At 51.1% G+C, this 27,153-nt stretch overlaps 1 protein-coding gene and 1 long non-coding RNA gene across 3 annotated transcripts; one reads left to right on the plus strand and one right to left on the minus strand.

The window, feature by feature from the left end:
- Positions 1–3,419: 3,419 nt before the first annotated feature.
- On the plus strand, positions 3,420–27,153 carry AQP8 (aquaporin 8). 2 transcript variants are annotated; one of them, XM_075010717.1, is made up of 7 exons: positions 3,420–3,480; positions 14,958–15,093; positions 15,443–15,701; positions 20,865–20,991; positions 22,047–22,261; positions 25,026–25,160; positions 26,426–27,153. In XM_075010717.1, exons 3-7 carry the CDS (start codon positions 15,451–15,453, stop codon positions 26,466–26,468), a joined length of 771 nt encoding a protein of 256 aa, XP_074866818.1. In that variant the 5' UTR covers positions 3,420–3,480; positions 14,958–15,093; positions 15,443–15,450; the 3' UTR covers positions 26,469–27,153. The 2 variants fall into 2 exon arrangements, with proteins under 2 accessions (XP_074866818.1, XP_074866817.1); XM_075010716.1 differs by lacking the exon at positions 3,420–3,480 and having other exon boundaries at positions 14,955–15,093.
- Positions 8,658–11,035, minus strand: LOC142021900 (uncharacterized). Its single transcript, XR_012647812.1, has 3 exons — positions 10,997–11,035; positions 9,193–9,268; positions 8,658–8,692 (listed from the first exon to the last, which is right to left on the minus strand). It is a non-coding gene; the product is annotated as an uncharacterized LOC142021900 (long non-coding RNA).

The raw sequence follows: 27,153 nt of genomic DNA on the forward strand, positions 1-27,153 counted from the left end.
GTCACTGCCCACTTCCCCACACTTGGATTTTTCACCCAGCCAGGAGAGGGTTCTGGAGTCACTGATGACTACAATTTTCTCTGCTGCAGTGGCTGCATCAAGCTATTTTCTTTAATCACCAGGTATACGTGTCGTAAATCCTTAAGACCTTGCTCACTGGATGTCCATAAAAAGAAAGTGTAAAAAGCAGAGACTGAGGGCTCCAGGCAGAGACAAAGGTGTAAATGTGGTGAGTTTGCTTGCTCCCCAGATACTGATCTTCATGGCATGCTTACCCCGTACCCTTTACATACTTACGGCTTAAGTGTGCCTGTCTTACATTAACAGGCAGGACCAAGCAGTCTGCAATAGCCCTGACCTTTTGTGCTGACCTCTGTGTGCAGGGGGGCAACAAAGGGAGGCATTAGTCTCAATTCTCCTATCTTCACCTAAGAGTCTTCTTGTGCAGGAGGACTACAGCCAAAGAGCTCATCCTTTGCCATTCAGTGTTTTCCCTCGTCAATACCTTGTCTGATGGCTTGTGGGCCCCTTCTGCTCCCTGCCTCCGGCTGTTCAGCCAATAAGTGAAATGGTCTGCAGCCACGCTCTGCTTTTATGACTTACAATTTCATTCTTCCTGTGGGCCCATTCCCCCACCTCCACTATGCAGCTGCTGTCTTGCATCCTAACCTAAGCACGGGGCCAAATTTAACAAAGCTGGGTAATGTATCTAAGAGACAGCTAGAAGAGTGCTGGATGGTTCAAAGCTCACCCAGATCACCAGCAGAAGCCAGTCCTGCAAACGAGATTATCTCACCCACCATGTCTCGTTTGATTGTGGCAGATAGGGCTGTCTGCGGAGATCTCCTAGATCAAGCAGCTGGCCGGTTTTTTTTCATCTAGAGTTGTTCCACTTCAGGAAAATATTGCACCACTGAAAAGTGCTGTAGCACCATCCCAGAACCTGATGTCCTCTAGCTACAGAACAGGGGCATCCTGGGCAGCAGCAGGGCAAGCTCTCTGTGCTGCTCCCTGCGATATGCTTGGCCCCAGGGCTGTAGGTCTTCTCTCATGAAGACTGAACCCATCTTGTTTCTCTCTGTTCCCTGGTACATCAAGGCTGCCAGAAAAGGCGCCAGTTGGAACAAAACGTGGTGATTGGTTTATGTTGTCCATGCCTTTCGAGAGGTCCTATCCAGTGCCTCCCAAAGGCCACAAACAGCTATTTAATAACCGCCATTATTCACTGCTGCTGCTATTTAAGGTCTTGTTTCTGCCCTGATCTGTAGCTAGGCCAGCACCCTTTCCTCTCCTATTTGAGCAGCAGTTTACTGAGGAGTTTGATTAATAGCCATAAAGCCCACGCACACACCACAACATGGCACAAGATTCCCCCCAATTAGGTCTGAGAAGGCAGCTCAGTGGGGCCTGCAGCATTCCTGGATCCCAGCTCAGCTCAGTGCAGAAGAGAGCCTTGCACGGGATCAGAGCCTGGTGTGCTAGGTGCTGTATAAACCACGGGAGAGATGGGAGCTGAAGAATTTTCAGTCTGTCAAGTTAAAATGCAATAAATGAGTGGTAGAAGTTGGGCAAGTGCCAGGGGCATGCGGCTACATCGACTAGCTCTGAGCATAACTCAAAGGTTACAAGCCTATCTGTTTATATCCTAGAGAAGATTTATGGTATCAGTAACCCTTGCTAAAACAGAGCGCCCTTGTGGTCTAATGCCACTCATTGCTTGAAAAGGTGGCAAGCTGTGTCAGATCTGCAGCAGCGTGTGGGTAGAGAAGGAGGGAGGTGTTCTCTGACGTGCAAATATCTAGCACAGGGGTTAGCAACCCCTGACACGGGCACCAAGAGGGGCACATGAGCCAATTTTCATTGGCACGTGAGCTCAGCCCCGCCCCCTCCTCCCCGTGCAGTCAGGAGCTTGCTCAAAGCCAGGCTGCCTGTGGACTAACAAAAGACCATCTAATGTTACCAACCACCACCAAAACAGTAAAGCTTTGCATCTTAATTCATTTGTTAATGAAGTTGTTGTAGGCAGAACTGCCAGTGGTTTTAAGAAGTATCTCTGCCACTTGGACCATACATGGAGGTCAGAAGGTCTAATTTCGGCGCTCTGTCTTGGAAAGGTTGCTGACCCCCTGGGCCTAGCAACACATGAAGCCCTGTCTACATAGCATCTGTTACCCCAGCAGGGTTTTGACATTCCCCTTGAGCCTGTTAAAAATGTAATGTGGACATGACCTAAATGCCCAGACTGAAGCCGTGGATGTGCCCAGACCAGCGCTACATAAAGCACCAAACTCTTCGTGTACTAATGGTGCTTTGACCCTAGTTTTTACCCAAGCTGAAAGGCTAGAGATTGCACTCTGTTTCCCCCTGAGTCCTATGTGCACATGGTCTCCTTTGTCACCTTCTCATTGGTGATTTGGTTCTTCCTCTGTCTATGGAAATGTCGTCCCTTTGGCAGTTGTCTCTGCTGATGAGGAAGGTGGGTAATTTAGGGGGAGTTTCTTCCAGTCAGCTCCTCTTGTTCCCTTACATCTTGAATAATCAACTCTCTCGGATAAAACACTGATGCTTAGGTTGTGTTCTGTAATTCTGCCTGAGCCAGAAGGATTGTGATGGAAAAAATGCCCAGCTAGTTGTTTGTTATATGGTCCAGTGAAATCCATGAATGCTCCCCTTTCTAACTTCTTCCAGCTTGTAGAGATTTGTTGGGTACTAGGTGGAAAAACAGCTGAATGATGCAGCAGCCAGGGGAGAGAGAAAATAGAATCACTGTACTGAGGGTAAGTGTTCCTCTAGAGTTTTTAGTTTAATGGTCTAGCTGTAATGAAGCTTGAAAGTAGGTCAGATTTGCCATAGGTTACAATAACTATCAAAAGAGAATGTACTGCTTAGGGAGGAAGTTGTGACTGGGGGAGGAGGTTTGGCTGTCCTGTCTGCACAGGATTATTACACTCATGCAGTCTGGTCTAGAAAGGGCTCTCTTGTCCTCGTTCCTTAGGGAAACAGGCTTTCCAAGTTGCCTCACTGTTTGTTCATGCTGCCTTCTGCGTGGCTGCCATATGCCTGTGCCAGCTTCCCTCTGCCTGTGGGGTGGTTGTGTCTGATCTCTGCTCCTTACTCAAGGTTCTGGAACCAAATGAATTTTGGTGCACAACCTGGGCCCACAGATAATATATGAAAGGGGCTGTCACATCTGAGTTGGAAGAGGCTATGTCCTTCACTCGTGACAGAGAGCAGTGGCAGCATCTCCCTCCCTCTGTCTGGCTCGTATCCCTCCACGCCTGTTGTCTCTTATCTCCGGCGGCTGTAGCTCCTTTGGCTGGGATGCTGGCGACTGTTTCCATTGGTGCTGTGCATGCTCGTGGCGCTATGTAAAGGATAACATTAGCAACAGAGAATGGGAACCAGGCCAAATTGATTGACTTCAGTGGAGCTGCATTTGTTTATGCTGGCTCTTGGAGTGTATCCCGAAAGCTGCAAATGGTATTTCCTAGTAATGATGGCTGGTGCATGCCTGTCTGTCTCTGTCTCTGTCTCTCTCTCGTGGTTTATGTTTAAGGTTCATTCAACTATCTGTATGCAAAAATAACTGGAAATGGTGTGATTGGCTGAGAGGGTGGGAAAAGAGGCCATCCTTCCCATCATCTGTCTGCCTCCACAGCCTTCCAGGACCTTTCAAGGAGACTCTAGTGCTGGTAAATCAACCCTTACTTCCTCTGGGGAGGATACACCTCTTTTTATTAGGCAGCTGACTGAACTGCTGCTGCTTAATGTAGCTCTAGCTGGAGTAACTAGTAACTTGCTAATATCTTTCATTTACAGCCGCTCGGGCTCTGGGCTGCTGTGAGTCAGGGAAACCCATTATTTATCAGGAGCTGAAAGTACCCTCCCCTGCTGTTATCTTTTTATCAAGATGTTTTCTTGGAGTCAGGAGTCACCTCATTCCTGGCAGGCTGTGCACATGAAAATAAAGCGCCTGGTACCATCATTTTCTACTTGGGAAGCTGAGACCATTTAGCTGTGCGCACCAGAACTGAGGTGTAAGTGTGGTTCTTTCCCTTGGTTTCCTGTGGGATCCCACAGCAACCAAACCAATCCAGAATTTCCCTGGGGGGCACTTGCCCACTTCTAGCCATTGTTTTGTCAGTGAAACCGACAGTCTCAACAGGAGATCTTCTGAGTGTTGTCCTCTCTTTTTGAGCAGGGCAGTGTCACATAAAAATGAAAGTAAGGCAAACAAGAGCTTTAAATGTTTACAGGCTAAGAAAACCAAGGTAGGCACAACCCTGTTGGTGTGAGGTTTAATTCAACATGTAAGGTTTGGTTTACTAGTCTGTAAGAAGATAAGGCTGCATCAGATGTGTTGCCTCTGCATTGTTTGTCATTATTGCTCCTTAAAGAAAACTTTCACTGTTATGCTAGCAACCAACACTAGCTGAATTCAGAAGTGCCCCCCTCCACCCGCTGCCGCCGCAAAGAGAGAAGTTTTGCTGAAGCAAGTATCAGTGTGAGCATCATGTCAGTCGGAGCATTCTCCTGCTGACCATGTGAACACCACTCATTAGGGACGGAAGTAGTTTGTCAGCAAAAGAACCAACAAACAAACAGCAGCTGTCCTGCCCGACTGATAGTGCAGTTATAGACCTGTCAGTAACAGCTTCGTTACTGCTTAGCAAGATTGTTTGGATAGGCTCCTGTTTGTTCAGTTTCATGCTAAGGTTTCGTTCATAAAATGACGACGTTGCTGGTGTTGCTTATTTAACAAACCCCCATTATCGGCTCAAGGGCAAACAACGGGAAAAAAAGGCTTGCTCATGTGAATGGATTTGTTACCATCCCCTCGCCTTTGCCAGTTTGTACATGTCTGACACCATAAGCTCATAATGAAAGAGAGGGTCTGCCAGGCTTTTCATTTCATTTGGGGTAGGAGGTGTCCTGAAAGGAGTTACCTGATGGCCCTTGCTTAGGAGTGATTCCCCATGGTGCTGCCTCTGCCCCTAGCTTGAGTTCCAGAGAACAACTGTTAGGAGGACATGTGGGTTGTGTGTGTGTTTTAGGCATTCAGAACAAATGTTTCCGAGGGTTGTTATAATTATCTTAAAAACCATCACTATTAACCCAGGAAAATCACAGTGAAGCGAAAGTTAAACTGAAAACCAAACACGTGAGGGTCTGGCAATGCAAACGTAAGGCACCCCGGCAAACTTAACTCTGCCTTCCAGTGACATCACACATTCACCGTAGGAGTAATGCAGAATAAAGATGGTCTCAAATTTTGATTCACTGGGATTTTCATACGGAGTGATGCGGTTGAATTCCAGCTCTAAGTGCAAAACTGAGCTCAGCTGTAACCTAGTTGCAACTGCTGTGTGTGGGTCCGCAAGTATTGCTAAAGGTCAAATAGATTTATTCTACTCAGTTCTGCCCAGGGTGTGATGATAAATATATAACAAATATATCAGGGCTATTGATTATTATGTAGGTAGGTCATCTCCAAGCATGGCTTAGGGTGTAGAAAGTGTAGGGGGTGGAGCCAGTGTTGATCCAGCACCCAAGTCAACCTCCTAGTTGCTAGTGTGATGGTGCTACTGGAGGTGTCAAGGTGCTGATTACTTCTGGTCTATAAAATCTCTTGGCATCTCTTGTTGGACTGGAGCTGATAACTTCAGTGTTCTGGCTGAATTCTGGCTTAGTTAATTGCTTTCTGCCTCCCTGTATTCATTCCCCTGCAACTTTATCCTCCATTTCTTCTCCTGCATGTATCCCCTGTAGAGTCAATTACATTTCCATGGCAGGTGACGTAATCCCTAACAGTTGTTTCCCGGGTAGGGGAAGGGGAAGCAGGCTGGTTACTTCCTGGGTGGGGGAAGGGGAAGCAGGACAGGATCGGAGGAGAGAGGTCTGTAAAATGTGTGGTGTTGGAGAGTTGTCTGGCTGCCTCTTCCTCAGCTCTTGTCCCTTATTACCCCTCCTCTACTTACGATACATTGATGACATCTTTATGATTTGGACCCACGGTATAGAGACTCTAGAAGAATTCCACAGAGACTTTAACAGTCTGCCCCCCCGCCCCCCATCAACCTATGCCTTGATTACTCCACACGAGAGAGACATTTCCTGGACACTACAGTACAAATCTAGGATGGCCTGATCGGTACCACACTCTACTGGAAACCTGCTGATCACTATACTTACCTACATGCTTCTAGCTTCCATCTTTCGCACATAACTAGATCCATTGTTTACAGTCAAGCCGTTAGATACAATCGCGTTTGCTCTGATGCTACTGACAGAGACAAAAAACTACAAGATCTTTACCAAATATTCATAAATCTGAATTACCCATCAGGAGAAATAAAAAAAGAAATCAACAGGGCCAGACAAATACCCAGAGACCAGCTACTCGAAGATAGGCCCAAAAAAGCCAAGAACAGAACACCACGGTTATTACCTACAGCCCCCAACTCAAACCACTGCAACGCATTATTAAAGACCTACAATCTATCTTTAATCAGGATGCCACACTCCAGAAGGCCCTAGGTGACAGCCCTGTTCTCTCCTACAGACAGCCTCCCAACCTTAGGAGGATTCTCACCCACAACCACAGTCTATACCACAGGAATGCCAGTCCTGGAACTTTTCCTTGCAACAATGACCGCTGCCAGCTTTGTCCACATATCTATTTTGGAGAGACCATCACTGGACCTAACCAGGTTATTCAAAGAATCATGGGCACAGGCTCATGTGCCTCAACTAACATCATATATGCCACCATGTGTGAACAATGCGCAGATGCTTTGTATATTGGACAGACAGCAAACTCTCTTAGACAAAGAGTTAACGGGCGCAAAACAGACATTAAAACACTCCTGATCCACAAACCGGTCAGCCAGCATTTTAATGGAGTGGGCCATTCTGTTAATGACTGAAGAGTTTGCGTCTTACTGAAGAGGAATTTTCATAACAGTCTTGAAAGAGAGGCTGCTGAACTCTCTTTTATAATCAAATTCGACACATTAACGTGGCTTGAACCAGGATGTGAATTTTCTGGGTCATTATTGGGGCTCGTTTGCATACTTGGCTTAATCTAATTCTTGACTCCACACCGCCACCCCTTCTGCCCTTCTACTCTCTGATTTGCTCACCCTGATAATTTTTGTTCTGATTTGTCCACCTTGATTACTATTTTTGGTTCTCTGTGCCTTAAATACTGACTCTGTCCTGGTCTGGCTATGGTCTGAAGAAGTGGGTCTGTCCTATGAAAGTTCACCTAATAAATTATTTTGTTAGTTTTTAAAGTGCTACTTGACTGCTTTTTTGTTTTTATCATGTGCAGTAAAGGATGTTGGCACACGCCCTAAAAGCTCCAATCTCCAATAGGGCAGAAAGTCTATTCTGATATGTCAATTATAGATGCACTAATGGCATAGCTAGAATGGCATACCTGAGGTTGACTTTGTTCCCTAGTGTAGCTCTAGCCCGAGTATTATCTAGACCATCCCTGACAGGTGTTTGTCTAACCTGCTGTTAAAAAAACTCCAATGATGGAAAGTCCACAACTTCCCCAAGGCAATTTGTTCTGTTGTTTAACTGCCCAGACAGATAGGAAGCTTTGCCTAATGTTTAAACTAAATCTCCCTTGCTGCAATGTAATCCAATTACATCTTGTCCTGTCCTCTGTGAATATGGAGAACAGTTTATCATCCTCCTCTCCTTACCATCCTTTTACCTACTTGAAGCCTATTATCATCTCTCCCCTCAGTCTTCTCTCTACTCCAGACTAAACATCCCAGGTTTTTTCAGTCTTGCCCTGCAAAGCATGTGCAACTCCTCCAGCTTTGTACCCTCCGCAAACTTTACAGGTGTACTTTCTATATCATTATCCACATCACTTACGAAGAGGTTGTCAGACTGAAGACAGATCCCTGTGTGACCGTATTCAATATGCCGGACCAGCTTTGTTATGGACCTTGGGATCTACTTGCTGAGATTGGCCGCTGTTCTTTGAGTGTGCCCTACAGCTGTGGTTCCCAACCTTTTCAGTAACTTGGCACACTTCAAGGAGACGGACAATTTCATGGCACACCCACATTTTATTTGGGGTGGGGATGAGAATGAGGGGTAGGAGGCATGAGCATTTAAATACTGTCCCAGCTCCACTAGGCTTCCACCCCCACCCTTACCACAGCAGGCATGGGGGGCTGTCTCCCCACCAGCCCAGCATTTCAGCTGTCTCCCAGCATGAACAGACTCCTTTGGGGTGGTCATTTCCCCTTGCAGCAGCTCTGCAAAGAAATTGTCATCCATCCACCCCTTTATCCCCAGTGGTGGCTCTGCAAAGAGCAGTCAGTGGTGGGGGAAATTGACAAAATTTTGTGGCACACTTGGACAGTTCTCGTGGCACACCAGTGTGTCATGGCACACCAGCTGAAAACCACTGCTCCATACTGTCCCTGATTTGGAGATGACCACTTGTCTCACAGGGGTAACTGTGCCTTCCTCAGCCATGCAGGAGCTTGTTGCAGTCTTTACCTTTGGACAATAAAAAAGTGGCTCTTATTCCATTCTAGCCAGAGCAGTGGGCCGCACAACATCTGCAGGGAAGGGCAGGTAACTCGCAAGACAGAAAAACTGTGCTCTCACCAATAGCCGCCCACTGGCTTCCGAGTCACTCAGAATGCTGGCAAAGTTGCAGCTATAAGAAATGGGAAGTAAAAGTGACATTTTCACAAATAAAAATAGCAGCGTCATTTACACTTCCTGAGATTAGAATTATTAGATTTCCCCAGCTGCTGGCTTCAAGGCATACAGAAATCAGCAGGAAATCCTTTTGTGCACAGAGCTGAAGTATGGATATCAATCCATTTAATCTATGCCTCTGCTGCCCAGGTAATGTCTACTGCTTGCCTTTCTATGCAATGTGAGGCACTGGCCACTGTTGGATACAGGCAATCAAGCTGAGCTGAGCATTGGTCTGTGGACAGTCTAACCCTGAATCACTTGTGCATTCACTGTGGAAGGAGAGGGGATGCTGGAGTAGGTCTGACCCTTTTATGGCAACAGAAAGGAGGCCTAGTAGCACCCCCAATGAAACCACTAGGGCTCATAGCCATGAACAAACTCCTGGGCAGCAGCCCTGGTGAATATCACACTGAATAAAAAAAAAGTAAATTAAACAGAACTGTTTTCCACTACCTGCATATCCAGAAGGAAGATCAAGGGGGCCCACACCAAGATGCAGTGCAACCTCCTGTAGAACCTGGGGGAAATGCTGTACTAGAGAAACAAGTTGTTGAGAGATTGTTGAGAGTGATTACTGAAAACTGACCCCGTTTACTGTAGCACTGGAGTCTGTTAACGATCGTCTGGTGGTTATAGGCTATTCTATATGGTGCTCTCCAGAGAAGTTGCTTTTTGAGTAATTTTCTTGGGTTTTTGAGTCTATCAATCATTTGAAGTAAGATTTGCTTGGACAAGTAACTGCTCTTTGTGGATCTCCTTGCACTGGGATTGTTAGTATGTCACACAATTGTTCAGTTCTTACCAGTACTGTCTGATGTGTGTGTATATCCCAAAGACGCTTCCACACGAGCAACTAGGTGGATGAATAAGATGTGAGACCGAATTAAGCTTTGGAATAAGCAAGTGCGACTTGCATGAACATTAATGGGTGGGAGGTATGAAGAGAGAGACCCAGCTGTCCTCACTAAGTAAGGGGACTTTTGAAAATGACCCATAGTGCTTTGGTGTAGCTGCTGACCATTGCAGAAAGTCTGCTGCTAGGAGCTTGCCCTGGACAGTTGTACATGTGCATTAGAGGCTGGGGTCATGGGACAGCTGTTGGAAACACACGTCTTTTAAATTAACAGTTGCCCTTGTGGGACTGCTGACTGCCTGTCTGAGACAGTATTCAGAGCACATTGGGTATCAGTCTCTCTGGGTCTCGGTGCTCCCAGTTTTCAATGAGGATTACAATAATCACCTAGCTTTGCAAAACTCTGACAGAAGCATGGGACTGGGAATCAGGAGGTCTGGTCTGGCCACTGATCTATTCCTAGGCAAATTAAGTCCCATTCAATGCCTCAGTTTCCCTCCTCCCATGCTTTATCCAGCTAGGGCCGGGTTTTTGAAGGTGTTGGCAGTTGGGCACCTACATGCATTTTAAAAATCTGTCCCATTGTCTCTTGGGAGTGTAAGGACTTCAGCTGAAGAACTGTCTGTCAGGTGTACATACAGCCCCTAGCACAGGGCTTGGCAGTGTGTGGCTTCAGAGCTGTATGCGGCTCTTTTGCTGCCTCTGCCTCCCAGTTATGCAAGAGCTCCAGCAGCAAAGTGGGGCTTCTGCTGAGCAACCTGCTGTGCTCTCAGCTGGGAGTTGCCTGCAGTAAGTGCCCCTGGCAGGAGGCCGCATGCCAATCCTTAGTCACTCCAGAAACCAGCACCTCATACTCCCACCCCAAGATCCAGCCATGATGCCCCTCTCAGGTTCTGCACACCTTCATGTACTCCAAACTCCAGCCCTGGTCCGCATCCCAGAGTCAACACCCTGCACCCCCTCCTCCATCCCAGCCCTGTGCCCTGATCTTCTCCCAGACCCAGCACACTGCACCCCCTCCTGTAAGCACCAGCTGTGACCCCCATTCAAGTCAGTACCCTGCACCCCCTCCTGTGCCCTAACCACCTGCCCTGACTCCTCCTTCTAGAGCCAGCACCCTGCACCCTCTCCTGCACCCCAACCACCTCCCCGATCTCTTCCTGGATCCAGATCCTCCTGCGCATCCGTGTCCTAGCCCTGAGCTCCCCTGCTGCTCCTGTGACCTTTGTGTGTGTACAGGTAGTTCTGGGTGAGGGGTGGGTCTCAAAATATTTTGGTCAAAGGCAAAAACCACAGAAAGGCTCCTCTTTGAAGGGCTGCAGACGTTTGCCCTATCAGGTTGCAGCTGGTCTCTGATCTCAGCTGGGAGCTTTAGACAATAGCATAATACAAACAATAACAAACCTTAGCACTGCTGGAGGGCGCCTGGGAATGACACCCAGACGGGCAACCATAGCATGCTCGTTCTTATGTTTCTGGGGCAGCCAGGCTGAAGGTGCTGCATGGGGGAGCCATCTCTGGCGTAAGACTGGAACCCATGCTACCTAGCATGTTACGTGAGCCGGCTGCAAACTGGTCACAGTGCCTCATTGCTACAAGAGCCTCTGCTCTGCAGCATCTGTCTTTGTTGCAGCTTCGCTTCCAGTCCGGTGCATAGCAGTACCTAGCCGCTGCCTTGCTGGAAGGCGGAGGGTCTCTTTCAAAAGAACCTCACTCTGCCCCTAGCAAATATAGTGAAATTTTTAAAAGCCAAGGACGCAGGGAGTGATGCTACAGTTTCTGCTGTGGCCATTCTGCATCTGAAGCCATTGCTTCCTGGGAAAAGATTCCAGGAGTCTCTCTTCTCTTGCCTGCACTGGCTCACTGCTGTCGGCTGGGGAAGGGGCCTGGACAGATGGATTCTTCCCTCAAAGCATGCGTGTTAGGTGCCTTGCATGGTCACTGTGCTGGCCCCCTGGTGGTGTGCAGCCTGGGACGGCCCAGGCTGAGACAGGCAAATGGAAATTTCCTTCCCACCCCCAAAGCCTTGGGAAAACATCATAAAATCATCCCCGGGATTTTTTGTCTTTAGTTACTAGAGATACAACACCCATAAACTGGGTTAATTGGTTACCCCACTGGAAATAACACCTTGCAAACTGCTGCTCAAGGAGGCAAAATGCTCCCGGGGCTGGCGAGTGTTCAGGGCCCTGGCTGAGGGGGAGGTAGCTTCCCTGACTCACTCACAAGCTGAATGGCTCAAAGCCTGGCAGGGGGGCTGTGTCATGGTAGCACCCTGGTCAGGGCTGTCTCTTTGCCTGCGCATCAGAATAGCACCTGGAGCCTCTGCAGCCCCCACTGTGGCTGCCTCCGTCAGGCACTGTGTCTCATGTTTTCTGTCCCCACCTGCATTGTCGGGCGGCCTGAGCAGCTAGAGTGAACTGGGCTGTGACTGGGATGGAGAAGGCCCAGCAGCCGCTCCCAGCTCAATCAGTTTCCCTGCTCACAGGGGTGCTGGTGGGCACAGCAGTGATGAAGGCCAGAGAGGTGTGGGGAGTGTATCTCTTCCAGGCTGGGGATGTGGGGGTGCCCCCATGCTGCCCTCCAGTCCCCTGGGAATTTTGTACTGCTTTGCAGAGTGCTGTGCAGAAGGCCTGACTTGCTTGTAGCCAGCTCCTAGTGATGAGATCCCCACTCCCACCTCCTGCCCCCCTAACTGGCCAGTTTCCCTGGGCCCCACAGCCAGCCAAGGCGCTAACAAACCATGGAGACCAAACATCTGTCCCCTCACTAGCTCCCTTCAGACCCACATTGGAGGCATCTTGGTGGGGCAAAGCTGGGATGGAGAACCTGGTGCTGTGTGGCCTTGGGCAGAGAGAGCTGCTCTCCAGCTAGGTGGTTTTATGCAGCCCCCTGGCCCTCCCACGCAGGCATGGCCCACACAGGCATGGCACACTGCCCTGGCCACAAAATGCAGGAAGCAACAGCCAGTGTAAGAGCAGCCAAGCAGGTTTATGTGCCTTAATATTTCTCTTTTGAGAAACATCTCAGGAGGCAGAAGAGCTAATGGCTCCGTGTGCCAGAGCAGCAGCTCGGAAGCCAGCAACCAGGCTGTTCCGCTCCCTGCGTGAGGGCAGTGATAAGTAACTTGTTAGTCTGCTAGTTTTGCATGTGACTCACTTGGGGTCTCTCTGAACCAGGGAACGTTACAAACACTCCATCTGGTTTTCACTTTGATCTTGCTCACTGGGGTGTACCATGTCCCTGAGCTGTGATTTATTCTATTGGTTTGCTACAAACTGCTTTGGTGAGGGACACTGGTGCTCCCTGGCCAGCTGCAGGAATTCCGCTGCCATGGCTGTGTGAGAGCGGGACTGACTACTGCAGGCTTTGGCCCAAACACTCTGCCCCTCTGTGCAATGCACGGCCTGAAAGCCCGAGCAGCAGCCCATGCCGAGGGCAGTGTCTACTTCCCGTGGTGGGTGCGGGGGCTGGCCCTGCTGTGATCTCCAGGATCACGGTGTTCCCAGAGAGCTGAGAGAGCTCAGGCCATTGCTACATGAGAATTTCCTCGAGTCTGACCCACTGGCTGTGTGCACTTCCACTGGCACCCGCTGGACTAAGGATGAAGGAGGTTTTAATCTGATGGACACAAAGAAAGGGGAAGGTTGGCTCAAGAGGGGCAAGATGGGCTTGGGGAAGTACTGGCCGAGGGCTCAGGAGATCTGGAGGTGTTTCTGGCTCTGCCACAGACTGCCTGCCTTGTCCTGGCCATGTCACTTACACTCACGTTGCTTCACTGATCCTGGCTGGTGAACGTTGCTAGCAGCCCTCCCTCTGTCTTGTCTCACTGGGTGATAAGTCCTTCAAGAAAGGGCCTGTGCACTGTGTGCACAGACAGCAGCTGGCACAACAGGGTCCTGCCTCGATGGCCCCTCCTGGCATGAATGGAACAGGCCTGGTCTGTGAACCCCCACGCGTGTCTGTCTGCAGCACGACAGCTTTTGCCTGCTGCAGCTGATGGGAGGGCTCAGGGAGCTCCTGCCACCCACCAGCTGGTGGGCAGATGCTCAGCCAGCCCGGGGAGCTCGTGAGAGAAGACAGAGATGGAGATGCCATTCATTCCCACCTAGCCAATGCCCCCTCGCAGCCTGCCCCTGTGTGAGTGGGGGAGAGAGGGCACCAGCTGCCTGCCCGCCCAGCCCCTCCAATCCCTGGGAGGAAGGAGAGAGGCGATGATGTGGAGTGATGAGGCAGGTGGGCTATGTGGGGGGGGAATAGGGCATGGTGGGGTGCACAGAACCCATGGGACAGACAGTGGGGAGAATGGGGGACTCTGGTATTGGGGGAAAGGGGTAATGGGGGACACAGTCCCTGGCTTGTGGGGAGGGGAAAAGGGAACACACGCAGCCCCTGGCATGACAGGGGTGGGTGTTGCAGAGAGTGCCTGGTCTACCGGAAGGGAACAATTTGTTGCCCTGGGATGCAGAGAGCCCTTGGGGCGTGCAGTGAGGTGACCCTATGGCTGCAACTCTCTGCGGCGCCTCATAAGGAAGGGTGATGCCTCTGACAGGCACTGGGTGCCAACTGTGCCTGCGGGTCATGTGCTGGGCTTTGAGAGGGCTGCTCGGTCGCTTGCTTGCACTAGGGAGCAGCTCCCTGCCAAGGTTTGTGTCTGGGTGCTTTGAGTTAGACCTGTCCCCATCTTAACATGGGGAGATCCAAGTACCCCTGGCCTCCAGCTCCCTGTGGGCCTATTTCAGCTCCATGAAGGACAACTATGAGCCACTTGACAAGCTGCATCAGTCCAACCTCACTGATGTCAGAGCTCCTTTCTTCCCGCTTCAGTCCTGCTTCAGCTGGGAACCACCTGCTCCAGGAGCATTTCCGCCCGAGACAGTGGGGGTCTCTGGGGCAGGGTGCAAGGCCAGACTCTGTGGACAAGGAGGAGACTTATTTTCCTTCTCCCCGGAGCTTGCTTTTGTCATAGCTATTTTGCTTGCTGGCTCCTTTGCCATCAAATATGTGCCCCCCCGCGCCTGCAGAGGCCCTTGTTCTTGCACCGGGAGTGAGCCCAGGTGTGCAAATGGCACGTTCTGCTCTGAGAACAAAACTCTGCAAAAGGCCCTCAGAGCGTCAGCCCCATTGTCCCTCCGCCTGGCAGTGACGCGGATCGCACTCTGCACTTCACATGGGAAAGGGAGCCATCGTCTCCGACTTGGCAGAAATCTTTAACAAATCCTTGAACCATAGAACTGCGGAGATAAATAGCTTTCCTGCACCTGTGGGCCGGCGCACCTCCCTCTCCAATTTGATTGCACTTTTTAACAATGTAAATCCATTCCATTTTTTTTACAAGCCTCCCATGTGCCATGTCTCTGTACAGGTCATGCAGGGAGCATTCCAATATTTCCAGGAGATAGATAAGCAGCTCCTCAAGGTGCAGTGTGAGCATTTCTGACCAAGGTCCTACTGGCGTCAGAAGGTCTCTGCAGCTCCCAGAAGAACGGAGCACTCAGAAAGTAAGTACCTCAGTGTAACAAAGGCCTATAGAAACCCACACGGGATTTCTGTCTTCCAAACCTTTTCACTGGCTTGGCACGAGAAGGTCCCCTGTCGGCACCTCGTCAGAAGAGCCTGCGCCTCTTCTCTGCAATGTCAAGGGCCTAGCGCACTGGAGGCACTTAATGAGCAATCAGCACTGAGTGCTCCCTGCTTTCGGAGCACGCTGGCCTGGAAGGAGTTAAGCGATAGTGTTTGTATCTGGATTGTTCTCAATCGCGTGCGCTAATGGGAGGTGTCAGTTCCATGGTGAGTCTGTTCTGCTGGCTGGCACTGGAGACCATCAACACTCTGCCTGCTTCATTTCAGCTCCCTTCATGTCCGACCTGGAGTTTGGTCGCATGTCCGTAAAGGAGGTGGAAATGGAGGGCAAGTATAAACCCCCGCAGCCTCACTGGTACGAGCTGTACATCCAGCCCTGCGTGGCAGAGCTCCTGGGCTCGGCGCTCTTCATCTTCATCGGGTGCGCGTCGGTGATTGAGAACGTGGACAGCACGGGGAGGCTGCAGCCAGCCCTGGCACATGGCTTGGCTCTCGGGCTCATCATTGCCATTCTGGGGAACATCAGGTGAGAACATATCGGGCACGTGGCTGTGGGGGGCTCAGCGGTCACACAGCAGGCTGCAGGGACCTGCAAAGTGAGCGCATCCCAAACACCCAGTGGAGAAAGCACACAAAGGCGACTGCTGATAAATTAGTAGCAGGAACCAGCCTGTTCTCTGGGTTTCTCTTGCTGCGTTTGTGTTTTGGCTCACTGAATAGATTTGTAATGGTGGTTGCTGCTAATCGCATGCTGCACTTTACACAGTGTCTTGCAGGTAATGGTTATTATCATTTGTATTACACTAATGTCCTCAGCTGGCATCAACAGAGCTGCAAGATGCTAGGGGCTGTACATGCGCATGATGAGAGACAGCTTACAATCTGAAGAGACAAGGGGAGAGAGTTTTGAAGGCACACAGGTGCCCAGCTCCCAATACCTTTAAGAATTTGTCTCCAGCTGTATAAAAAGTGAGATGGGAAACCGAGGCACAGAATGGAGGCCAATTTGTCTGAGGTCTCTGGCAAAGCCAGGTCTCCTGATTCCCAGTCCAGTGCTTCTCTCAGGTTTTGCAAAGGTAGGGAATCATTGTCATCCCCAGTTAAAATAGGGAACAGAGCCCCAGGGAGATTAATATGCAAATATGCTCTGAAAAGTGACTCTAAAACAGACACATCTGTCATCTCTCAGCCAGTCCAGATCAAATTTGCCCAGCACACAAGCATAAATGTTTTCCCAATTTAATTGCCAGTCCTGCAAACTCAGCCTATGCTCTGATGTCCCACCTAGGCATGGCCTCTGTGGCTCACATATGGACCAGTGGAGGGACATTAAATCCTACTGTCAGGTTGGTGGAATCAAAGTCTGCTCCACTTAGCAATTCTACTGAAGATACATGAGCCAGACCAAACCCAGCTCCCTCTCCCACAGCTGCTTTGGCTCAGGAAGGTGAACGGGAGACAGAGGGAGTTTGTGAGCAAAGCCATCGGCTGTGGCTCAGAGGGCTCTCAAGGAATAGGTCTGTTGAGCAAGGAGATGCTATTTTTTACCCTCAGGCAGTGTCTACACTTACCTGGAAGGCTGACGGCTGCTACGCAATTTTTGGTGCGCCAATTGCATACCAAAAATTGACTTTGCAGATGTCAACTTCCGTGCCTGTCTTCATGGCAGAAGGTTGACGGGAGTGCTCCTCTCGTCGACCTTCCTTAATACCATGCCTCTCCAAAGAAGTTCTGGGCTTGGCATTTACCCTGGAACGTGCCATTTGGTGCATGCACAGAATGGCTCCCCCGAAAAGCAAATGTAAGCGTTTGGTCTTCCGTGGTGAGTGTAGACCCAGCCTCAGTGTCTGAGCCCTCTGACGGCTTCCTTGCTGGGCCACTGACTTCCTATGGAAAGGAATAGAATGTGGGTCTTCCGACTCCTGCTTCCATGCTCTGGCCTCTCAGTGGGCCACCTCTCGGCCATCACAACAGGACTTTCTGTGTGTTGCAATTCGTCTGCTCTCCCTGTTTATTCTTCAGTTAAAAACATTGAGCCACATTCTCAGCTGGTGTTCATAAAGCGTTGCTCCACTGAGTTTATAGAACAAAACCCATGGATGCCATAGGATTTCTCAGTTCCCTGGCAAAAATTGTTATGTCACAAATATGACTGAAGGGGGAATAGGCAGCAGCAAGTCATGGAGCCCTGAGTTGCCAATGTAATGCAGGTCATCTATGGACAGAATGGAACCTAGAACTTCTGGAGCTGGGAGCATGAGCCTCTACTGCATGAGCTAAAAGCCAGCTAGCTGCAGGAAACTCTTTCATATCCAGCACTCTCTCCTCCAGAACTCTCAGATCACCTGCATTTGAGCCATAAGTAAATGTTAGTTACGTTTTCCATAAATGCAGTACAGTGAAAGTAAATACAAATAAACCCAGCAAACACAGTAGAAGTGTACAGTGTACAATACTACTGCTTTTGGTAAATAAAGTTTTCTGCATATATTTTTGTTTGTTTCTTAGTGGCTCATCTTGTTTTTCTTTAGTGTTATGCATTGCTAGGTTTACCTCTCTATTATCCAGAATATTTGAATATCCAGCAACCTCCTGGTCCCAGGGCTGCTGGGTAGAAAGAGTTTGCTGAATTAGCTCAGGCTTTAGAGGAGATTCATTATTCTGCCTGTAAGTGGTCTAAGGGCCACTAGAAGGGACAATACACCACACCTGGAAGATGTGTGGGGTAAACCAAGATCTGTTTTTGGGTCGCTATTCTCCAGGAATCACAAAGAATGGAAGAGAGAAACAGAAAATTTCCACTGTCCGGAAAAAGATGCTCTGCAAAATTTCCACCAGACCGCTGCAGCTTTTTAATGGTTGATAAAACAGATCGTTTCTGAACTAAGCCATGGATGTTTGCAGTCTTTCAGCTCTGGAATGAGGAGTGGATTGTTCAGTTAATGTTTCTTCAAAAGCATCATTCTGCACTGACTATCGTGGGGTTAGAGGTTTATTTCCCAGATGTAACAAAGGACTTTCAAAAACAAGTTTGCTTTCATCGATACTTCATAAAAATGGGCCATAATCCACATTTTATGACTTTTTATTAACCACCTGTTATTCAGAGTTATCTGTGCATTGGTTAATGTGTACATGGAGTGTACTGTGGAAGTACGTAGACTAGCAGTGCAACCCAAAGACCCCATTAGCCTTTGCTGACATGCACCTGGTGCTAAGAGGAAATAAACTTTAATGGTGCTCAAGTTTCATGACTATTGATAGATTGGACAAGCTGCCCTAGGCTGGCAACATGAACTACCCTTTAACTCACTGACAGACAAGCTAGAGGGGTCCCCATGTTTAAATAGGCCTGCCTGGAGTGCTGGATTGTAGGAGGAGACTGGCCACTGGTCTCTGGTCCCTGAGTGTGCTCCCAAAGCTGAAAGCATCTGTTCCCCTGTCTTTGCAAGAGGTTAAGTCACTCACAGGGTCGTTGAAAGCAGAGACGGGAAAGCCCTCATAGGTCACCACCTCCATCCTTCAGCCTTTCCTCTGGGGTGCTCGTTAGCCCTAGATCCCTCCTTCCCACAGCCAGATCATGAGGTCTGAATGTCATCCACTACTCTAAACAGTGCCCCTTGGACCCCTTCCAACAACTCCCTGCCTTCCTGGGTGTTTATATCCTCCCCACCCCCCGATACACAGTTACAAGAGGCCCTCCTTCAGGGACCTCTTATGCACACACAGAACTTTAAGTACATGCTCAATTCTGATTAAAGTTCTTCTGAATTCACCACGTACTTCGTGTTTAAGGGCCTCCCTGAAACAGAGTCATATGTTGGCAATCTAGACCCAGCAACTTGCCTAGTGAACGGAATACTGCACAGGGCTTCGTGGCCTTTGAGTTGTATTCCTACCTCTTCCAATGGCATGCTGGGAGACCTTGGGCTAAGTCCCTTCCTCATGGTTTGCCTCAGTTTCCCAATCTGTAAAATAGGGATAGTGTACTTTGTAAAGTGCTTTGTGTGCCGCTGATGCGGAGCATTAAAGAAGAGCTAGATTCTACTGGTGTTTTTAGGTCCAGGACTGGGCCCCACCTTTTTCTTTCCAGCCCCAAGCTAAGATTACAGCTGGAATGAGTCCACTTCCAAAGCTTTAGACTGTGGCATTTACCTGAAAACTTAATTAATTCTATGCTGGTTCGGTCAATTAAACCCTAGAAACTCCATTACCTCTTTAATTAACGCCAAATAATCAGAAATAATCACAACTCCTAAACCCTCTGACTCATTAGCTTGAGTTCAATTTATTATCAGGGTTTATTGGTTATGAAGCTCATTCACTAATGAGCGTTCCTCCTGTAATCTGTTTTCATTAAAAAAGACTTACGTTTGCCTCTTAATGGTACTTTCAGAGACTAGGGTCCCCTGAGAAGACAGAAGGACCCAATCCTGCATGTGGGATCCAGGCATGGGGAGCTGTTAGCCTCGTTACCGGATCAGGGGCATGCAGTACCTTGAGCACAGCGCCCAGTGCAGGATGGGGCCCACGCAGCGCTCTGGGATTTGGGGCTCTGGCCTGGAGCATCGTTCAGACTTTGCTTTCTCTGCAAATTGGCACCCAGTGCCCCCGCCAGGCAGAAGGAAGCTGCTTTTCGTCCCAGCTGCCAGCTCACTCCTTGAGCCTCATCTCTACACTGCTCTTGCTCTCCAGAAGGGCCCTTGCCCACTGGCTGCCAGGCTTCCAGCTAGTCCAGGGCGGCATCACTTCCTGACACTCAGTGCATTTGTCCCAGGCCTAAAGGCCTTGGCACCACAAGGACGTCCCAAGGGAATTCGAGTTATCACCATGTCCCCCCACAAAGAGAAAGGGGATCATGGCCCCCCTCAAGTGCCCGGTCTGCAACAGAGATTAGTGAGTCTGATACTGCTGGCAACCAGCTGCTTTAGCTCGAGTTGTGGAGGCTTGGGCTTTGGGTGCCAAATGTCCCAGGTCCAGGCTCTGCTGATGGCCCAAGTGAGCTCAGTTACACCCAGGGTGTCCATGCAGAAACCTCTCCTTTGTTGGAGCAGGAGATATGAGGAAAGAAAACCAGCCACCAAATCATGCTCTCATGCAGCCTGTGATGGCCTTGGGCAGCCAGGCTGGGGCCTTGGACCACCACTCGCAAACTGTCCGCACCCAAGAGGGAGCTTGAGGGAAACAGGGGGTGGGGGAGAAGCAATGCCCATTCCACACCTTGTGTCCTCAGAGCCTCTCTGCAGGAATCCACGGGCTGCGTGTTGAGGCGGTCGCTCCCCGAGGAGATCATAGCGCTATCAGCTGCTCAGGGAAGGCCCCTTTCCTGGCTCTGCAAAGGGAAATGGGTCCCTGCCCTATACGTTAACGGTCCCTCTGCTCTGTTTCGGTGTAAACAGCCTCCCCTCTTTAAGCTCCAGTGTACTCCCTAGCCTGGCGTCAGAAGCTCCCCCTACATCTGCCATTTAACCATGTGTGCAGAATGAGCAAGGCAGGGCAGAAGCCAACAGCTGAAGCGCAGGGCTGCGAATCGCTTGCCAGGCTGGGCACCCGTGTGCTGCTGTGCAGGTAACGGGTCCCTTTCGAAAAGCGTACGGGTGTTCAGCTGAATGGGGGGAATTTCCAGCTGGGCTCAGATTCTTCTCCTCAGGGGCTGAGCTGCTTAACCTCTCTCTCCTCTTGATTCCAGTGGTGGCCATTTTAACCCGGCTGTTTCCTTGGCTGCCTGGCTGACTGGTGGGCTGAACATGGTGCTGCTCATCCCTTACTGGATCTCCCAGCTGGGTGGAGGGTTGATCGGAGCTGGCCTGGCCAAGGTATGACAACACCAGGTGACTCTTCCTTGCTCAGACTGAAGGGTTAATTTCCTGGGGCATTGGCTCAACTCCAGGCAGACATGATTCCCAGCAGCGGGCACAGGCCCCTCGAAGACAGGCTGTAGCGGTTAGTGCGGTTTGCACTGTGTCAGAGGACTGTCATGGCCTGGTGGGTATGCAGTGGCCGTCATTCCTCCACTGCTGAGTGAGACTGTGGAACAGAGTCTGGCATCCGATCCTAGTTCCTCTCCTGGAAGTAACACTGCTCTGAAATTGCATACAAATAGTGACGTGTGCATCTCTTGTGCGGATGCGGAGTTACTCCAGTGGTTGGCGCAAAGCACTGGGAGCCACAATTCATGTCTGACGCTGGGCAAGTCACTGCCCCATCCCACGCTACATAGGTGTGCCTGTCTTTAATGGGGGGGACACCTGTGACGCAGCATGAACCTCTGTGCAGTGGCAGCTGCTCTACAAGCACAGGATTAGTGCTATTTTATCAGATGCAGAAGAAGGCAAATTGCTCCATCTCCCCTTCCCCCCACTCTTTACAACCATCTTTTCCATTTGTATCACCCAGACCCATCATCCAAAGTAGCTGACGTATACATAGCTTCATGCAAACCATTAAGCAGATACCCAAGGTGAATTTCTTTACAGCTCTGCGAGGGTAGCTGGTGGCTAATCCACTTGTAATTATCTACAGGCTAAAAGCCTTTGCTAATGAGTTTACGTTCGTTAGAGGCTTAGGCTGACTTTCAGAAAGAAAGTGGTCAGATTACTGCTCTCAGCCCAGATGTTCCAGCTGCTCACCCTGTCCTGGCTGGGAACAAAGACCCGTGCTGTGGGGCTGGGCTCCCTCTCATCCGTAGGGAGAGTAAACTTAGTTCTGTGCACCACCAATAGACACGCACTCTGGCCACTGTGAGTGGCTGCTCTGCTAATTGGCTGGGCAGCACCTGCATTTCTCCTGGGCAGCCCCCCAAAGCACTCAGCATCCAGGGAATGCCTCTGGGAGATTGGAACCTGATCAAGTGCAGGGCTCTGTCTTGCAGGTTGTGGCAGCAAATGACAGATATGTAAATGCCACTGGAGCGGCTTTCACAAGCATCACCAATGACGAGCAGATCGCCTCTGCTCTTGTGAGTGAGATTGTCATGACCCTCTTCCTGGTCCTAGCTGTCTGCATGGGAGCCATTAATGAAAAGACCAGCACTCCTCTGGCACCTTTCTGCATTGGTTTCACGGTCACCGCTGACATCCTGGCTGGGTGAGCTGGCATGGCCTTTTCTGTGTAGCTATATGCTTCCGCAGGAATTATATCTGCCAGGCGGTCCTGTCTGATGGCTGCCCTGCAGCCCCAGGGAGATGGGATGGTGGGTCTTACAGACAGTGAGCAGTGATTAGTGTCTGCTGATGGCAGCCTTAGCAGAAAGTCCAAGGAGTGAATGGGCTGGGGAAATGCAGGACTAGGGCACAGTGGGAAGCACAGGGGTCAGAGGGAATAGGTGCAGGACTAGGGCACAGTGGGAAGCACAGGGGTCAGAGGGAATAGGTGCAGGACTAGGGCACAGTGGGAAGCACAGGGGTCAGAGGGAATAGGTGCAGGACTAGGGCACAGTGAGAAGCACAGGGGTCAGTGGGAATAGGTGCAGGACTAGGGCACAGTGAGAAGCACAGGGGTCAGTGGGAATAGGTGCAGGACTAGGGCACAGTGGGAAGCACAGGGGTCAGAGGGAACAGGTGCAGGACTAGGGCACAGTGGGAAGCACAGGGGTCAGAGGGAATAGGTGCAGGACTAGGGCACAGTGGGAAGCACAGGGGTCAGTGGGAATAGGTGCAGGACTAGGGCACAGTGGGAAGCACAAGGGTCAGAGGGAATAGGTGCAGGACTAGGGCACAGTGAGAAGCACAGGGGTCAGAGGGAATAGGTGCAGGACTAGGGCACAGTGAGAAGCACAGGGGTCAGAGGGAATAGGTGCAGGACTAGGGCACAGTGGGAAGCACAGGGGTCAGTGGGAACAGGTGCAGGACTAGGGCACAGTGAGAAGCACAGGGGTCAGTGGGAACAGGTGCAGGACTAGGGCACAGTGGGAAGCACAGGGGTCAGAGGGAATAGGTGCAGGACTAGGGCACAGTGGGAAGCACAGGGGTCAGAGGGAATAGGTGCAGGACTAGGGCACAGTGGGAAGCACAGGGGTCAGAGGGAATAGGTGCAGGACTAGGGCACAGTGAGAAGCACAGGGGTCAGTGGGAATAGGTGCAGGACTAGGGCACAGTGAGAAGCACAGGGGTCAGTGGGAATAGGTGCAGGACTAGGGCACAGTGAGAAGCACAGGGGTCAGTGGGAATAGGTGCAGGACTAGGGCACAGTGGGAAGCACAGGGGTCAGAGGGAATAGGTGCAGGACTAGGGCACAGTGGGAAGCACAGGGGTCAGAGGGAATAGGTGCAGGACTAGGGCACAGTGAGAAGCACAGGGGTCAGTGGGAACAGGTGCAGGACTAGGGCACAGGGAGAAGCACAAGGGTCAGAGGGAATAGGTGCAGGACTAGGGCACAGTGAGAAGCACAGGGGTCAGTGGGAATAGGTGCAGGACTAGGGCACAGTGGGAAGCACAGGGGTCAGAGGGAATAGGTGCAGGACTAGGGCACAGTGGGAAGCACAAGGGTCAGAGGGAATAGGTGCAGGACTAGGGCACAGTGGGAAGCACAGGGGTCAGTGGGAATAGGTGCAGGACTAGGGCACAGTGGGAAGCACAAGGGTCAGAGGGAATAGGTGCAGGACTAGGGCACAGTGGGAAGCACAGGGGTCAGAGGGAATAGGTGCAGGACTAGGGCACAGTGAGAAGCACAGGGGTCAGTGGGAATAGGTGCAGGACTAGGGCACAGTGAGAAGCACAGGGGTCAGTGGGAATAGGTGCAGGACTAGGGCACAGTGGGAAGCACAGGGGTCAGTGGGAACAGGTGCAGGACTAGGGCACAGTGGGAAGCTCAGGCGACACAGGGTGGAAGCTTGTTTGGATGCACCCTATGGAATTGGCTCCAGGGATATGCAGAGGAGTTTATCTTCCAGGGTAATGGGTCGTGTGGATGAGGCCTGCGTTTATCCAGGTGGCCCCAGGGGATGGTTGTGGTGGCCACTTCTGGCCTGCAGGTCTATGTGTCACTCTAACTGCGATTCGTGGAGGGAGGGATACTGGCTGCAGGGAGACGGCTTCCGAAGAGGCCAGTCCACGTGTGTCTCGTGGGCCGGAGGCTTGGAGCCAGATCAAGTGCCCAATAAGCTGTTGGGGGTGGATATTGAAGAAGGCTCCCAGGCAGTGCCTGTAATAGGAAGCCCTCAGCACACAGAACCCTGTTCAACTGGAGTCATTTTCCCCTCTGTGTTCTGGCTGTTGAGAGGCGACTCTGCCCAGGTTGGCCGCGACATGCACCGATTTTTCAGGCAAGCGGGCTGTTTGCTTTCTGGCGGCTGCAGTCAGAGAACAAGAGCCAGGCTAATGCATGCTAATGGGTTGTTTATGTAAGGGAGGGCCCCCTCTAGTGGGCTTTGAAGCTCTTATTTGTACCCTGCACACAATAGGGCAAACGTTGCTCTCTTGCTGGAGGATGTGTCTCAGTGCCTCTTCTGGGGCAGTGTGACCTGCACACAGTCGAGAGCCTGGCTCTGCAAACCCAAGGTGCAAACAAACCCAGCCTTTAAATTCAAAGCTGACACTCTGATTTCTGTCCCAGGAAGCTTTTTACTTCCCTCAACAGCTTTTATTTCTTAACCATCAGCTAGAGGTGCTGCTCGCAGGCCCCCAGCTGATACGGGAGTCCACGCATTTATCTTCCCAGGTCCGTCACTGTTCCCTAGAGGAGCCCTGTGGTGCTCAGTGTGCTTTGCAGAGTAGCTCTAGTCAGCCATGAGTGGGGCAGTACTGGAGAGATTGGTCCTTCCCGGAAACAAGTTGTCCTCCGTGTTCCGTGGCAGAAGACTGGGTGCTCAGCAGGCTGAATTGTGCACCTCTTCGTTTGTTTTCTCTTGCAGAGGGGCGATCTCTGGGGCTTGCATGAACCCTGCCAGAGCTTTTGGGCCTGCGCTGGTCGCAAACTATTGGGATTATCACTGGGTTTACTGGGTAGGGCCCGTAATAGCCAGCCTGCTAGCTGGTGCATTGCTAAGGTAGGTGATGGGATGGAGGCTAGGGTGGGAAGGAGATGTGTGTGGAAGAAGAGGGGAAGCTGTGTGTGACATATGGAAGCCCTTGGCTCTTATCCCCACGTTGCTGTATACTGCTGGTATTCATTTCCCGCTCTGCAGCATGAAGTGGGGCCACTCCTCTGGGCCCAGAGGGGAGGTGTTAGCACAGAGGGTCTCCCACGGGATTAGTGAGCAGCAGCCATCTTCAGTCACTGGCTGTGGGTGCGATTGGAACTGCTCCTGAGGCTAGCCTGGCTGGCTCTTTGCATCCCCAGCCCCAGGCGTGGGTGAATGATGGATCCAGGGCTCTGTCCCAGTCCCCTCTGCCTTGCAACACCTGCCCCTTGGGTCTGAGTTCGGCAGCAGGGATTGTGTGAGCTCCTGCAACCCTCACTGGCACGGCACTAGAAATGTGGAGTCCAGAGTCATTGGTGAGATGGTTTTTCTGTGCCTCAGTTGTCTGAAATCTCTCCCCTGGGTGATGCCAAGTTTGTTCCTGTGCCCCTGGCCTTCTGATTCATGGAAGCAGATTCCCTCCAGCAAAGCTCCCTGAGCAAAAAGAATCAGCCCTATAAGCTCAGCTGGCTTGTACCCAGCTGTGGAGGGGCTGTGCACTCTTCCCAACCCCCCCACCCCCCGACTGATGGCAGTGCTTTCACTGGCTCGTGTGCACGCTCAGCTGGAAAATGGGATGCCTAGAACTCTCTGCATGAGTAACAAGAGCAGAGGTTTAAACTAGGGATGTTAACGGGTGACCGGTTACCCGGTAAGCCTCACCCCTAAGCAGATGGAACAGCCCTGGTCTGTGGTGGCCCTGGCAGCCCTGCAGGAGGGGTTGCTCCAGTCTGGCCAGAGCAGCTTCCGTCCACAGTGGGGGGCTCCCTCCTGTTTAATTGGTTAACTGCTTAACTAATTACAGGGGATTTTACATCTCGGGAGACAGCAAGTTACACTGCCAGACCCTTCCCTGTCTGTCAATCAGTGGGGAAGGGGCAGTTGACGGTTCTTGGTCCTGTTGTCAGTGCAGGGTCGAGACCTGATGACCCCTTGAGGTGCCTTCCAGTTCTATGATTCGATTCCCTCCCTTACCTCACCCGCCTGTACACTGGTCTGTCTTCCCGTCCCGCGGGGCAGTGTCCAGTTTGGCTAGGGACAGGGAGGTTGTGCTCTCTGCCTGCACACACCCTGCATGCCTGTACTGGGGTGGGCCTGCACATGCTCATCTCTCTGTCTCTTTTGCCCTGAAGACTCCTGATTGGCGATAGGAAAATCCGCCTGCTGCTGAAGTGAGGCCTGGGTTGGCACTGCCTGCTGGGCACAGCCGCTTACAGATGGGAAACTGGCTGTGCTTGGCCCTTGGGAGAAACTGCGCTTCACTGCACACCAACACCTCCGTTCTCTGTCTGGCCACGTGGAACTGCCCCGGGATCCAAGCTTTCCAGGCTGGCGTCTCCAGAGAGCAGGAGTTGGCAGGGTGCTCCCACCTCAAGCTGGAGATACTGAAACAAATATCTATTGTGCTGAGATTAATGGAAAGGCTGCCTGGCTTGGTCAGGCTCCTGAGAGCGGCAGCCTTTCTTTCATGTTCTGGGGCAGCGTCTCTTCTTCCTGGCAGCCAGAAGCTGGAGCACAGCCTGGGGGTTCATATCCCATAGGAAGATGAGGCAGAATGGGCAGGAGGGCTGGTTCGCACGGCATTCCCACCAGAGTGCTGCTGCTCCAGTCCCTCGGGGAAATTCGCTTCCTTTACTTTTCTGCTCTGTTCCCCGACCCGCCCCACCCCGTGCGCTGTGCCCAGCGCACATGGTGCTGCCGGAGAAAGCCCATCTGCCGTGTCCCAGGGCCCCCTCCCAGGTGCTGAATCCCCAGCCACCTCTCCTGCTCCCCAGGGCTGGCTGCCGTCTGCACAGGTTGCCAGATGCTGTAACGAGAAGCCTGCTGTAGTCCTAATAAGGTGAATAAAAGCTGAGTTGTG

Source organism: Carettochelys insculpta, chromosome 16, assembly GCF_033958435.1.
Source record: "Carettochelys insculpta isolate YL-2023 chromosome 16, ASM3395843v1, whole genome shotgun sequence".
Lineage (NCBI taxonomy): Eukaryota > Metazoa > Chordata > Testudines > Carettochelyidae > Carettochelys > Carettochelys insculpta.